Source organism: Mauremys reevesii, linkage group 3 (genome assembly GCF_016161935.1).
Source record: "Mauremys reevesii isolate NIE-2019 linkage group 3, ASM1616193v1, whole genome shotgun sequence".
Lineage (NCBI taxonomy): Eukaryota > Metazoa > Chordata > Testudines > Geoemydidae > Mauremys > Mauremys reevesii.
In genome coordinates, this window is record NC_052625.1 from 108347175 (window position 1) to 108362178 (window position 15004).

Genomic DNA, 15004 nt, shown 5'->3' on the forward strand with positions numbered 1-15004 from the left:
CAACTAGATATTTTATAGCCTTTTAAAATAGTCTCCTGGACACAGTAGTCACTTCCTGATCTGAATTGTGTGGTGGTGGTGTATGTTGTTAAGTAGCTGCTGTGTTGCACACCAGAGATGGCTGCTCCTCTGCAGAGAATTGTTGTATAGAAATACATACTGTATATTGTATTGTGTGTAGATACACATAAAGCATATTATTGTGGATAAAAACTATGATGGTTTGGATTTTTAAAAAGTGTGTAAGGGTTTTAAAAGGTCACAATGGCTGCATTATGCAGGCCAGCTTTCACAAGTACTAATAAAACCATATTACACTACCCTAAAGTCTATTCATGTGACATATATTTTACAGAAAGACTGTTTTGGAAAGTGTTCTTATTTTTAAATTCTAAACATCTTTTTCATATCCCTCCATCTTTGAAGCCAGACTCCCTTAGAACAATGATTTCCACTGCCCAGGATTCTGAGAGAAAGGAAGTAACGCTTACATTTCAGAAAGCTCCAAAAATTTCCTATAATTCCTTAATCATAGTTATTAAAGTCACACTGTTAAAGAGCTATGACTTCATATATCTATCTGGGCTAGAAATAAATGTTGTGCCCCTTTTAAATGACTGACTTTCTAATAAGATAAAACTCCAGTTTCTAATCCAGAGGGAATAATGGGTAATTGGGAGGAATTTATGAGGAAGAAGCAGAAAAAGGAGGAAGAGCTCCCCTCTAACAAGCCACTTGCACACTCACTGAGTTGTTTACTCTGAAATCTAATGGAGACATTTTAAATGGCAATATTGTTAACTATATCACCGCTGATGATTTTAGCAGAAACGACCAGTGAATGGGATTCTGCCACACTCCCAAACTGTTTCCCATAACTCCCCTGTTGTCAAAAACCCAAACTATCTCCTACCCAACTACCAAAAGTGCCAGCTTCCTTCATCAATGTCAACAGTCCAGTGACTTGTTGTCAGTATAAAAATCTGGGGCCCACTGGGGGCAGGGGGACAGCATAAAATATATTGATTTTAATGTCAAAACAAACACCACAAGAGAGACTGTGCTGATTGCGACAGTCACATTTGATTTATTAAGAGACTCCATTTAAAAAATGTCAATGAAGCTGTCACAGAATTTTCAGTCTGCTCTATCAGAGTAACACGGAATCAGAAACTTCTCCACAGAAGTCAGGTCCAGTTTGCCACAGAGCCTTGGTCATAATGGTGTTTTTGAAATTAACTGCCACTTGGTATGTTTGCAACACAAACAAGAGCTGCATGTTTTGTTCAAAGACATTAGACCTGCTTGTGTTGAACTTAATAAAGTGTAAAACAATTTAGGTAATGAAGAAAGTTGTTAACATCACATTGCAACTAATTTTCTGTCTACTGCTATGAGAAACAGCATTAGCTCCCATGCCAAAACCTATAAATCAGTGTGGTGAAAAGGTAATTTTTAGACAAGTGTTCTAGCCAGAAAAAAAAGGTGGGTGGGGGGAAGGTAGAGTCAGAAAGGAGAAATTCATGTTTAAATACAATCGTTTAAAGATATCTGTAAGATTTCAGCAGCTCAAACACTTGTGAAGGTTTCCCACAGAGCCTGAGGTGAAGAGAGTCAATTGTCAAAGTACTATCAAGAGATGACAATTACAGAATAGTGAGGTAGAAATTTGGGGTTTTTCACTGGTTTCTCTTCTAGCTGTTTCTTATATGTTAAAAGTACAAGAAGTTGTTATTTTGGGTTGGTTTGTTTTGTTGTGAATTATTTTTCATCATTTATCACAAAGTAATAAATGCTCACGGAGGAGTGACACTAAATTGATCATTTATGCTCCACTGTGTTAGGAAATTGGATAGGTTTGCTAACTATTACTAATATTACTAATATTATTAGGAGACAAGATTTTCTTTAAAAATATATGTTAGCTAACAAGTGATAGTATATTTTAAAATCCCAGTATAGACAAGGCAAGTTGTAGTTTTAACACACTAACTGGTCAAGGTGAATTATAGGTTCCTCACTACAGCTCACCTCGACCAGCTGATGTGATTTGCCCCATCTGTGCTAGAATTTAATAATATGCTAAGTATCATGCTTTAAAAAAGGAAGAGCTCCCCTATCCCACCTATTTCCTGGTGTGAACAAGCCTTTAAAGGCTAGGCTTTGGGGGAAAGGGTGGGAGGAGAAAGAGTCCACCTTTGGTTGGTGGTAAAGCCTTTTTTAAAACAGTGGTTTCCCTCAGAGATGACAAAACTGCAACCACTGCAAAGAAATCTGAACTCAAAGAAACATGCTGGTAAATGCAAGCTAGAGTCAGAATTTCTCAAAAGGAATAGCTATGCGTAAAAAAAGAAATCCATTGTAAAGTTCTTAAAAATAAAACTGAGCTTTATTTATATTTTCATTTATTTTCAAGAAAATACAAAGTACTGTTCAATAAGAGAGGAGTTGTGAGCTCGCTTCTAAACCACAGTATATAGTACATAATCCTCCAGTTCAGGCTCTGCAGAAGCAAAGATCTATACTCAATTTTCAAATTCTCAGATAAAACTTTCAAGGCCAGATTTTCAGCATTCACAATTGGGGACAGATTTTCAAAAGAGCTCAGCTCCCTCTTTAGGCACACAGATGAAGTGGCCAGATTGTCAAAAGTGTTCTGCACTCCGTAGCTCCCATGAGCACAATGAGATCTGTTGGTGGCTGAGCCGTTTTGAAAATCAATCTCTCCATACAAGTGCCTACACTACAGTTCATCTCTTTTGAAAGCCTGGTCACAAATTCAGGTGCCTACCAGGGAGCTGTAAGGTGCTGCTGAGCTTTTTAAAAAATCTGTCCCTGAAAGTTTAAAAACAAAAAAAGATGGAGCTAAGCTATACAATGGGCCAGATTCTCTTGTGAATCACATCAATAAAAATCCAGAATAACCTGATTTAAAAATCTTCAGTGGACTTACTCTAGACTACACTAGTGTAAATGATAGCAAAATCTGGCCGATTGTCCTAACGTCACAGTTAATAGATTAGTATCACGCCTTTTAAGGGTTTAGACTGACAACTGTTAACCTGTGAAAATGTCAAAATAGACCTTCTTTAAAAGGACATACAGTAAGGCAAATGCAACATGCAGTAATGTACCATGTCTCTGTGTGTGTATATGTTATATGTTACATCCAAGAAAATGTTAAAAGAACATGAAGGCTGCCAAGTCAATCAGTCAAAAGTTAGGAAATGCCTAAACTATAGGGTAAATCCTGAGCAATATACAATTAACACATAATGTACTATATGTATACACTATGTCACACCTTTATGTGTAATTGTCTGATGCACTGGATTTCCTGTATCTTCACATTAAAGAAGGTAGATATCTGAGATAGAATGCTGTAGTCATATTCTATGAACAGGATTCTCCTTTAGGGTCCAGAACATTTTTGGGCTGTAATAAATGAAGTGGGGGAAGAGGATAGCCAAGCAGAGAACAGATACCAAGGGGGATTTTACAGCTAACTGGCTGGCTGGGTGTTCATAAACGGGGGCTCCCCCTCCCTTTCATTTATTACAGGGCCTAAACAAGGTGACCATTTTCCTTTCATCCATTAGCTTTTCAAAGCACAGTGCACAGAACGTTTTTGCAGAAGCTAGCACATCTGGGGCTATATTACTGAAAATCACAGCTTCACAATAAATACCATAGGAAATAACATATTCTGGTGACAACCACTTTCTTTGTGGGGGAGTGAAGGGGATGTTTAAAGAGTGAGGGAAGAGATAGGAGTGTGTCACAGATTCCGTGGAGCCATCAAGAAGCCAGATGGTACAGCAACACTGATGAAGTTGTTGAAAATACTGTATGAAACTGACATAGCCATACTGTCTATAACGAGGGTAATTAGTTAAGGTGGGCTATTATCAGCAGTTGGTATGGCATCACCCATTTTTTCATGTCCTCTGTGTATATATATCTTCCTACTGTATTTCCCACTGCATGCATCCAATGAAGTGGGTTTTAGCCCACAAAAGCTTATGCTCAGATAAAGTTGTTAGTCTCTAAGGTGCCACAAGTACTCCTCGTTCTTCTTGTTAAAGGTTAGTGAGCCCAACATTTGATCTAGCTAGCAAGGAGGAGGAGTGGTTTGTAAAGTCAATGAGCCAAATCCTCCACTTATGGAAACTGGCACAGTTCTATTAACCTCAGTGGAGCCTGTGACACAGAAGTCCATTGGTGGTTCACTACTCTGGGTCAGTAACTCTTGTCAGGACTCACTACCCTGAAAGGTGAGTCATGTAAGGTATTGTACACACACTGGTTCCAAAAATCATTTCACGGTGAATGTACGGGTTGTGTGCAAAGAGTTATAGATATGTGCTAGAATTGTGTTGCTACAATGTATTTGTCAAGCAGAGCCTAAGCTGGCCTGGGCCAGTCAAAGGAATGAGGTTCCATCTGCTTGAATGTGTCTCTGATGTAAATTAGACAAGTTGTGACCAAAGACAAAGAAAAGCACATTTACATGCAACATAAACCAAGTCACCAGGAGAGCAAGTGGGTCAAGATGACCACGAAACAATCTTCCCAGGGGATGGAGAATGCACCGCCAGGAAGCCTGCCTGCCGCTTGTAACAGGGTCAGGGAACATTGAGGGAGATAAGCAGGAGCAGAAACAGAAAGCCATGATGGTTGCCATGACTTGGAGGATTAAAGGGGCCAGAGTTCTTAACAAGCACAGAATGCTGGAGCAACCAAGGGGGTGGAAGTCTCTGGAAACTGTGTTTAGATGAGAAATCTGCTCAGGCAAAGGTGGTAACTGGCTGAAATGAAGTTTTAGTCTTAGAAGTGTATTTTTACTTTTGTTTGCTTGTAACCTTTTCTATCTTTATTCCTTATACTTGGTATCACTTACTCATATGTCCTTTTGTTAAATAAACTGTTTTTACTTTCACTATAAACCAGTTCAGTGCACAGATTGAAATAAGAGTGTTTTTCAAACCCTAGTTCTATTAATGAGTGCAATGTAATGTCTCTTTAAAGGAGCAACAAACTTAGTGACTTCTGTAAGTGCTCACTGAGAGGCCTGGGCACTGCAGGGACACAGTCTGAGGAAAATTTGGGATTGGAGGGTATTAGGGTCACCCTGTAAAAAGTAGCTGTACAGTGGAAGCCAGCACGTGACCTGCATGCTTGTCAGCTGGCTGTTTGTGTTAGGGCTGAGTCACAGCAGCAGAGCATTCAAGGTACCCAGAGTTGCAGGGCAGATTGTGACACAACCCTTTACTGGTCTGGGTTGCACCCAAAAGTGTCATAGAACCATACGCATTTACACCTTCGGAGAATCTGGACCAATGTGATTCTTAATGTTTAATTATTCTTTTAAATGCTTCAATTATCTTCTTTACAAAACAGGTCAGCAGCTCTATAGTAACAAACCAACTGTGCACATGAGGAAAATATTTGATAAAGAAATACATATCAGTTTAATCTTTCCAAGCATTTATTATGGACAGTTAGAATTTTTTTTTTAAATCATGGAATCTTAGAATTCAGCAATGGAAAAAGACATTAAGTCATAGAATCCCTCCCTCATTCAGTACACAACTACAGTATATTTTCATCTACTTTGTCTAATCCAGTTTTAAATGACCATTTTAAAAGCATTGTGATTACTCAGAGGAAGATAATGAGGGATGAGCAAAATTTTAATCACAGCTCCCCATCCATGGCTTGGGTAAACAATGCTCCCTCACCATAGCTCCCCTCTTCTCTTTGGCTGATGCCTTGCCAGCTCTCTCATCTTATTCAATCAACTCCAGTCGCTGTTTGAGGGGAAGTTTTATTGGCTTTCATATAGACATCTGATATGGCAAGAACTAGAAGCTATCAAATTATTTAAATATATGGTAGAGGTTCTGTGACCACTATTATTAATAGAAGCTCAGATATTATAGCAATGAGTGAAACAGAAGTGCCTATGAATGAATAATACTGAGTCAAGGCTTGAGCCATGGTACGAAGCAAGATGGGGCATGAGAGTCTCTTTTCAACACCTATTTACCAGTTATCACAAACCCAAGAGCATGGCAGGTGACTCATGGAACATAGAGCAGACATAGGCCCTCTCCAAGAGAGCCAGTGTTAGCTCATTGGGGGCCCTATGCAGGAATATTTTTGCTCCCCTCAGCACTAAAACTGGCAAGTTCTTAGAATAATAAGCAAATAATGAGCCCCCTCAAGTTGCTCAGGACCCCAACCATTGCTTAGTCTGCTTATGCTTTGTGCTGTCTCTGCTCTCCAAGGTGATGTTATGCATCCCTTTCTCATTTCCCTGCCTTAGAGTCCCCCACCTCTGAGAGCTGCGCCCGTACTTAATATGCTTTCATTCCAGGCCATCTCATAGATTTAGAGTGGAGTGCAAGAGTGGCTTTGCACTATGGAGATTAAAAGAAAAACATAAAACATCCAAACAGATGGTGCTGATTCAATGGCAGGGGCCAGGCTCCTAGATACAGAGTCACCTGTGGCTCCTTCCTGATTCTTTGCTAGATCCTGAAGCTCTTCTTCTGTGAAAAATAGGGAAGGGACCCTGTTCCCTGGGATCTAGCTCTGTAATAATGTCAGGAGACCTAAACCCTCTACATGGACACACAGTGTTTGGAAGGGATAGCTCAGTGGTTTGAGCATTGGCCTGCTAAACCCAGGGCTATGAGTTCAATCCTTGAGGGCCCAACTTCGGGACCTGGGGCAAAAATCAGTACTTGGTCTTGCTAGTGAAGGTAGGGGGCTGGACTTGATGACCTTTTGAGGTCCCTCCCAGTTCTAGGAGATAAGTATATCTCCAATTATTATTATTTATTATGCAAATATGCTTCCAACAGCATCACACAAACAACCTTCTGGGATCCCATCCCTCTTTCAATGGGTTGGGCCCTCAGAGACTAAGGAAGCCCTTGCCATCTCTTATTTGAAATTAAAAAAAAATGAAAAGCCTAAAATTTCAATAACCCCTGTAAGGTGCTGCATGCAGGGGTGTGTGGAATGAAGAAAGTAACAAATACTAGAGTAGGGCTCCCCTCTTTTAGAAAAGGGAGTGATTCCAGGGGGTGGGGCAGAGGGAACAAAGGTAATTATACAGCGGTCCAGTGTTGTCTCCAAACTGTCTTGTAGCCAAAGCCAAGGTGTCTTTATTATACTGTTAAAGGAGTACATTCCTATGAGGTACTCCAGGATGCTGGCCATCCAGCCAGAGGGAATCTGCCTTACACTCCCCCCTTAGGAAGGCAATGGTTATCAGCAATACTTCCTCCCTGAAATCTAGGGGGTGTGGAATCACGGATTCAGCCCTGAGCAGTAGCAAGAACTTGAACAGATGTATAAATGCTTAACAGATGCCCTACGGGAGGCTCCTCCCTCAAAGTGTGTTTATGCTTCCAAGAGGATGAACACTATGGAGACTTCAAGGACTGGCTTTGACCCATTGTGTTTTACTGGAGACTATCTGCTTGGTTTCACCTAAGATGGTTAACGGACACCAGAATGAGGTTTGATTAATTGGTTATTAATAGGGCTGTCAAGCGATTAAAAATTAATTGCAATTAATCACACTGTTAATCAATAATAGAATACCATTTATTTAAATATATTCAGATGTTTTCTACATTTTCAAATATATTGATTTCAATTATAACACAGAATACAAAGTATACAGTGCTCACTTTACTTTTTATTTCAAATATTTGCACTGTAAAAAACAAAAGAAATAGTATTTTTCAATTCACCCAATACAAGTACTGTAGTGCAATCTCTTATCATGAAAGTTGAACCTACAAATGTAGAATTATGTACAAAAAATAACCGCATTCAAAAATGAAACAATGTAAAACTTTAGACCCTGCAAGTCCACTCAGTCCTACTTCTTGTTCAGCCAATTGCACAGACAAACAAGTTTGTTTACATTTTCAGGAGATAATGCTGTCTGCTTCTCATTTACAATGTCACCTGAAAGTGAGAACAGGTGTTAGCATGGCACTGTTGCAGCCGACATCGCAAGATATTTATAAGCCACAAGATTCATCTGTCCCTTCATGCTTCATACACCATTCCAGAGGACATGCGTCTGTGATGATGACAGGTTCTGCTCAATAACGATCCAAAGCAGTGTGGACCAATGCATGTTCATTTTCATAATCTGAGTCAGATACCACCAGCAGAAGGTTGATTTTCTTTTTTGGTGGTTCAGGTTATGTAGTTTCTGCATTGGAGTATTGTTCTTTTAAGACTTCTGAAAGCATGTTCCACACCTTGTCCCTCTCAGATTTTGGAAGGCACTTCAAATTCTTAAACCTTGGGGCAAGTGCTGTAGCTATCTTTAGAAATCTCACATTGGCACCTTCTTTGAGTTTTGTCAGATCTGCAGTGAAAGTGTTCTTAAAATGAATGATGTGCTGAGTCATCATCTGAGACTGCTATAACATGGAATATATGGCAGAATGCAGGTAAAACAAAGCAGGCGACATACAGTTCTCCCCCAAGGAGTTCAGTCACAAATTTAATTAACACATTGTTTTTTTGATGAGCGTCATCAGCATGGATGCATGTCTTCTGGAATGGTGGCCAAAGCATGAAGGGGCATACAAATGTTTAGCTGATCTGGTATGTAAATACCTTGCAATGCTGGCTATAAAAGTCCCATGTGAATGCCTGTTCTCATTTTCTGGTGACATTGTAAAAAAGAAGTGGGCAGCATTATCTCCCGTAAATATAAACAAACTTATTTGTCTTCGCGATTGGCTGAACAAGAAGTAGGACTGAATGGACTTGTAGGTTCTGAAGTTTTACACTGTTTTGTTTCTGAGTGCAGTTATGTAACAAAAAAGAAATTTACATTGGTAAGTTACACTTTCATGACAAAGCTTGCACTACAGTACTTGTATGAGGCAAATTGAAAAATACTATTTCTTTTGTTTATCATTTTTACAGTGCAAATATTTGTAATAAAAATAATATACACTTTTATTTCAATTACAATACAGAATAATATATATGAAAATGTAGAAAAAAATCCAAAAATATTTAATAAATTTCAACAAAGGGTCCTGTGGCACCTTATAGACTGACAGATGTATTGGAGCATCTGTTAATGCTCCAATACCCACTTCGTCAAGCTTATGCTCCAATACATCTGTTAGTCTATAAGGTGCCACAGGACTCTTTGTTGCTTTTTACAGATCCAGAATAACACGGCTACCCCCGATACTTAATAAATTTCAATTGGTATTCTATTGTTTAATCGTGATTAATCATGATTAATTTTTTGAGTTAATTGCATGAGTCAACTGCAATTAATCAACAGCCCAAGTTATTTTGGATATTATGTGTCCAGGAATATTTTTGTGACTAATATAAATCTACTAATAAATAGACAATAGCACCTTAGCTCTCTCCTTTTAAATACTGGTTTCCTATTCCTAACATAACAACCTACTCAAAGAACAAAAGGAAAATAATCTGCTAGTTTTTACCAGATAAGAAATAGACGATTCTTCCGTACATGAAATGTGAATTTACTTACCTCTGTGCAAGCAACAGAGCCACCAATACCCCCTTAATTAGGAGAGACCATCCACTTTATCTGCCCAGGCAACCTGGTTGTCTAATCTGAGTGGATGTCACCCACCTGCAAGCCTATCTGCGCAGAATGCCATATTGCAGTAGTGCTAAGTGCACTCCTGTTTTGTACGTAAACAAGCTAAGCCCTGCATCCTCATCAATCCTTACTCAGGCAAAACTCCCACTGGGAGGAAGGATTGAATAAGACCTGACTCAGAGCGCTGACTCCTTTTACGAGTTTATTATAATCAGTTCAAGACTGTGTAATAAAACATGACATGAAGAGATTATTCATATCCTGAGAAAAATATTCTGTTCAAAGGGGATTTCTCAACCCCAGTGTCCAAGGACAGCATCTCTCATGTTATATAGTACATGAAATAGCATCACCAGATCTTTTGGTCATTGGGTTTTGAGGACTGTCACTGGTTTTTCAAGCTGCCATTTTGCAACATGAGCCTGACTACAGTGGAATTCACTCCCTTACACTAGGTCTGTATTTGGCTCTGTGTGTTTACTTCACAATGTCAGTATATGAGCTATAAGTCATTCAGGATACAGAACAGCTGCTCACTTGCAAGCCTTGAACTCTGAATCCCAGCAATCCACCTGCTGAATCCCAACTTCATGAAGGAGATGGACAAAATATAGGTTTGGGGAGTTTAATATGTTTTTGATTTGGGCTTTTGGGTGCTACTGGAATACAAAGCGTAAGACAAAATAAAATTGAACAATGTTCCAAACAATTTACAGCATGACATAAAAAAAGGACATCCGAACAAAACAGTTCAAAGGAAACTGGTCTCGTTTATGATTCAGATAGAATCAAAAGTTCATAAATACCATATAATAAATTAGGGCACTGTGTCAGGAGACCTGAGTTATTTTTTAATCTCCCACTAATGCACTGTGGAACAAGGGGCAAAATTGTCAGTGACAAACTAATAAAAATGGCCTCTAGTTTTTGGCTGTCCACCCTTAGATGCTTAGATACAAAGTATCTCAAGTTAGGCACAGAAAAAAACATACAAACAACCAGGCACTAAAAGTTCGAGGCCACTTTTGAAAATTTGAGCCTCAATTTCTCAGTTCCACCATGTATAAAATGGGGGGTAAAATGCTTACTCAACTTCATGAAACACTTTGAAATATTTATGGATAAAAAGCACCGTGTCCCTGCTCAGTATCATCGATATCACTTCCTATCTAAATTACCAATTTACTTTTCTTTGAAACAGCTGAATAAAATTACCAAAGCTAAGAAGCAATTTTACAAAATGCTGAAGCTTTAAGCTCGCTTAGGGTTGATAAATCTGTAACATGTTGCTTGTCCTCATGATGATTCTACACTATTAATTATCAAATAAAGTCATGTTATTTGAGCTAAGTATTATTATGCTAACAGACATATTTTCAACAGCGTGGACCAAATTCAACCCTTCAACCAAATTCATCTAATTCCCTGAGCATAATGCTCAACATTTATCCCCTCATAGGAGTACAAACTGCTTAGGGAGGTCATGAAAGCTCCTTCACTGGATGTTTTCAAAAGGAGACTGGATAGCATTTAGATACAAGGAATCCTGCATCTTGGCAGGGCATTAGGCTAAATGATGCTTGTGGTCCCTTCAGAATCACATGGTTCTATGATCCTATGACACCAATCCAGAGAATGCAGTGATAGCCTATAAGCACAGTTTGCAGAGTAAAACTACACACATAGTATTTTGGAATCCACTTTTTGCATGCTTAGAGGAGAACTGCCACTCCTTTGATAGGTTAAAATATTTCCTATCAAATTCTTTGTCACCTCTGAATTAAAAAGGGAAAACAAAAGCTTTAGCACTAGACAGACGAGCCTTGTTTCATATCACTGCCCTTTATGAACCTAAAGTTTTCTGGTATGTCTCCTGGTGTGATAGGTAGGATTAGGCTCAGCTTGGTTACTATTCTGTTCTCTAGCAGAGAGTTGACTGAAGCTGGTTGGCCTGACCATAGTCTCCTATGGTAGACCCCTCTTGGCGTTGGGGTGTGGGGGACCATGATTCCCCACCACCACCACCTCCCAGGGATTGGAAAGTGGAAAGAAAGATCTTCTCATGCCCACATAAAATAACTCATTTTGATCTAAAACACATTAAGGACCCCAACTCCCCCATCTCAGACGGCAATCATATGGAGGGCTGCAGAAACCTCCATGGAAACAAGAAGGGAAGAAAGAGGAACCAGGATACACAGTGAGTTACTCAGAGGCCTCATTTACATGAGGTCCCTGCCTATCAACCCCAAGTGGCTCAGCATCAAGCCCTCATTTTTCCCTGAGCACAACCATGCTCAGGATCTACTGGCCAGGTGCATAGCCTGCTTACAACCTTATTCATCTTATAAGCCGGTCTCAGGTTTTGACCCATTGACAGTAATGATGTGGTTAATATCTGGTACATCTGTTCTACAATTCTAGCTGTATAGGAAATTATGAGTCCAGGGAGAGTTTTCCAAGTTAGAGTCAAAATGATAGTATAACTGTACTCAAATATCAGGAAAGATCAATTTTCAGATTGTTTATTCTTACAGTATTTTTTAAACATTAGTAGATGAACCTAGGGGTGGGGAAAGGGAACCACACACTGGAAAGTCAGTCTGCTTCAATAACCTAGCCCAAGCTATGGTAAGGGCAAATCAAGGGTTGTGCTTCACAAGGGAAAGGCATCTAAGTTTGGGGGGTGTTAGCGGAGGAAGCAGCTGCCATCATGCAGTATATTTTATATGCCAGGTTTACTGGGTTCAAAATTTCACATTGTAGCACTGATCTTTGACACACTGGATCAAATTCAGTCCTGGTGTACGCAGCCCCAACTCTACTGAAATCACTGTAGTCACAGCAGTGCTAATCTGGCCCAACCTATTCAATCAACCTCATAATAATTAACTGCCTTTCCTGTGACTTAAACTTTTTAGAGCTCACTCCCTTCTTGGGACTTGTTCACTGGGGCAACATGCCTGCACGTGGCAGCCAGCTTTATACGTCACGCGAAAGTTAAGCTTTGAGTCTTCATCTTGTTTTTGCTGCTATATTCAGAATGCTCAGAGGAAGCACCTTAACCAAACTAGGCCTTGATTGACAAGGTTCAGTGAGAGACTGTCATCTGTTTGCGTGAAATGCACTTTACCTGCTTTGTCAGTAGTCCTACTGCGTGTACAGTGCCACAAAATGCTGTGGTTGTTAACACTTCTTCATAAACTACAATTAAGAAAAGTCTTATAAAAAGCAGCAATTTACCATATTTATAAAATTATTACAAACTGATGCATTGCATATGACTTCCTGGGGACCCAGGGTTCCTCATGTAGTTTAGAAAGGTGAGACTTTTCTATTTTTATAGAATTCTCAGACTCTCCCCTTCCACCCACACACACCCTCTCTCTCTCTCTCTCTACCAGTTTAATTCTATACTACACATTTTACATTTTGCTAGCCTTCCTCTCCCCCAATATTAGCCTGGAGAAACAGTGCTTTGGCGTTCTGAAACTAGATGACATTTTCATGTAAAAGTCTTTGGGGTGGTGGAAGAGTAACAGTTCATCTAGTAACACTTGACTTTTGGTGGCTGGTCGATATGGAAAAAAGGACGCTTCAGCATCTCAAAAGAGATGTGGCATTAAAGAGTTTATTAATGACAGCCTTCTTTGTTCCTGCAGCCATCAGTGAAGATACAGCAAAGGAAATGGAGGAGCTGCAGTTATGCATTTGCAATACACAAAGTCCTTGTTTTCCCACTAGGCACTGCAGAATAGCAATTGTCCATTCACAGCACATAGCACATCCTCTGCATTTCAGAGCTAATATTTTTGCAGTCTTTAAGCTGGTGCATTTGAGACTAGCACAGTAAATTTTTTTCTTAGTCCTTTGAAGTGCACTATATGAGCTACTAGTCCTCAGCTGATGTTTCTGGTTATATGACCTGACTGTAAAAGATGTACTTTTTGTGAAATTAAGAAAAAGCTTTTGTATACACAGTAACATTGTCAAAGGGGCTTATATGATCTTCCACTCCATAACTTGAGAAAACTTGAAGATTACTACCAATGACCTGACAAAAGAATATACATTTACTCTGCATTTTAATTTAATTGGCAACAGAGATTGGCTGTTTGGACAGGATTTTTTTTTTTTAAACACACAAGAGCTCCTTGGTTAAGTGGCTCCTCCTCTTGCATGCTAGAATCACACTCCTGAAAACAATGTTAGTTTTATGTTAGCTGTTGCTCTCATTTCCTGCAGCACATACCGTTCACTGTAATGCTGCAATAGTCATTCATGTTTGACCACAGGCTGCCCAAAGATTAATTGAACCTATAAGTCATTAAATAGCCATCAGGTTGCATTAGTTCAGTTTCTAATTAAATTTCCACTTCTCTAGCTAGCTGGCAACAGCAATCTGAAAAGTGGCAATGACAGAACACAAGCAATTTCCCCTGCCCCCATTTCTGCATATAAGTTAAAGCAGGAGCTTCGTTTCCACTTGTGACTTTTAAACCCAGAGCAAGTAAAGCATCCTAAGCATGTAGTAATACAATGAAGTGGAACATGTACTCCCAAAGAATATATACTTCACTGCTCCATTTATTTGCCCCCAATCCCCCCTCTCTCTCTGCTCTCGTCTCAAGCCACCTCAAAAACACCCTCAAGGGACGGACTGAGTCCTCCTTTTCAGCCCCCTCATCCAACTAAAGTGAACCAACTGCAAGGTCTTGCTCATGCCATTGAAATGTAGGACTGAGGACAGCATACAGGAAAAGCAATCTCACTTTCCTCAGTGGGGTCATAAAGTGCCACAATGACAGAACCTCTCTTTCATTTTCTTTTGCCCTCAAAGGGTTAAATTAACACAAGTTTAAATGTCCCGCTGGTTTGAAGCAAAAGGGAGGAAATTCAAAAGCCGGTTGCTGTAGTAACAATCACTAATAAAAAAATCATTTTCTCTAAATAAAAGTATTATCTCCCTCCCCCACTTTGCAATTTTAGTTCCTCCTTAAAAAAAAAGAAAAAAAAATCATGCTGCCTCTTTTAGATTTGCTGTACATACCTCAACCATTAAACAAGACATTTAACCATAGTGGCAGTTCTGTGACCTTTGAATGCCGTGAAATCTCTAAGCGGTGCAGCTTGTTCATGAAGACTTGTACTGCAGAATCCAGCAACTGCATCCAGGATTAGGGATATAATTAAGTAACGACAGCAACTAAAGGTGGGGGAAAAAACCCAAACAAACCCAAGAAGCCAAAAGGATCAGCGACTCTCTGCTAGAGAGTGCACTTTTCTCCCAGGCAAGTGCTGGGATAGAGCTGAGCTTGCTGCAGTCTGACTGACTGTGTTAGCAAGCAGAAGGCCGTGCACGGCTGG

The 15004-nt window shown here is 39.6% G+C and overlaps 1 protein-coding gene across 1 annotated transcript in view; it reads right to left on the reverse strand.

Moving 5' to 3' along the window:
• Positions 1-15004, reverse strand: part of PDE7B (phosphodiesterase 7B) — a 259623-nt gene extending 244619 nt beyond the window's left edge. Inside the window, exon 1 of the mRNA XM_039529600.1 lies at positions 14688-15004. Coding sequence (XP_039385534.1) covers positions 14688-14708 — 21 coding nt within the window. The 5' untranslated portion in view covers positions 14709-15004. The remainder of the gene's footprint in view (positions 1-14687) is intronic.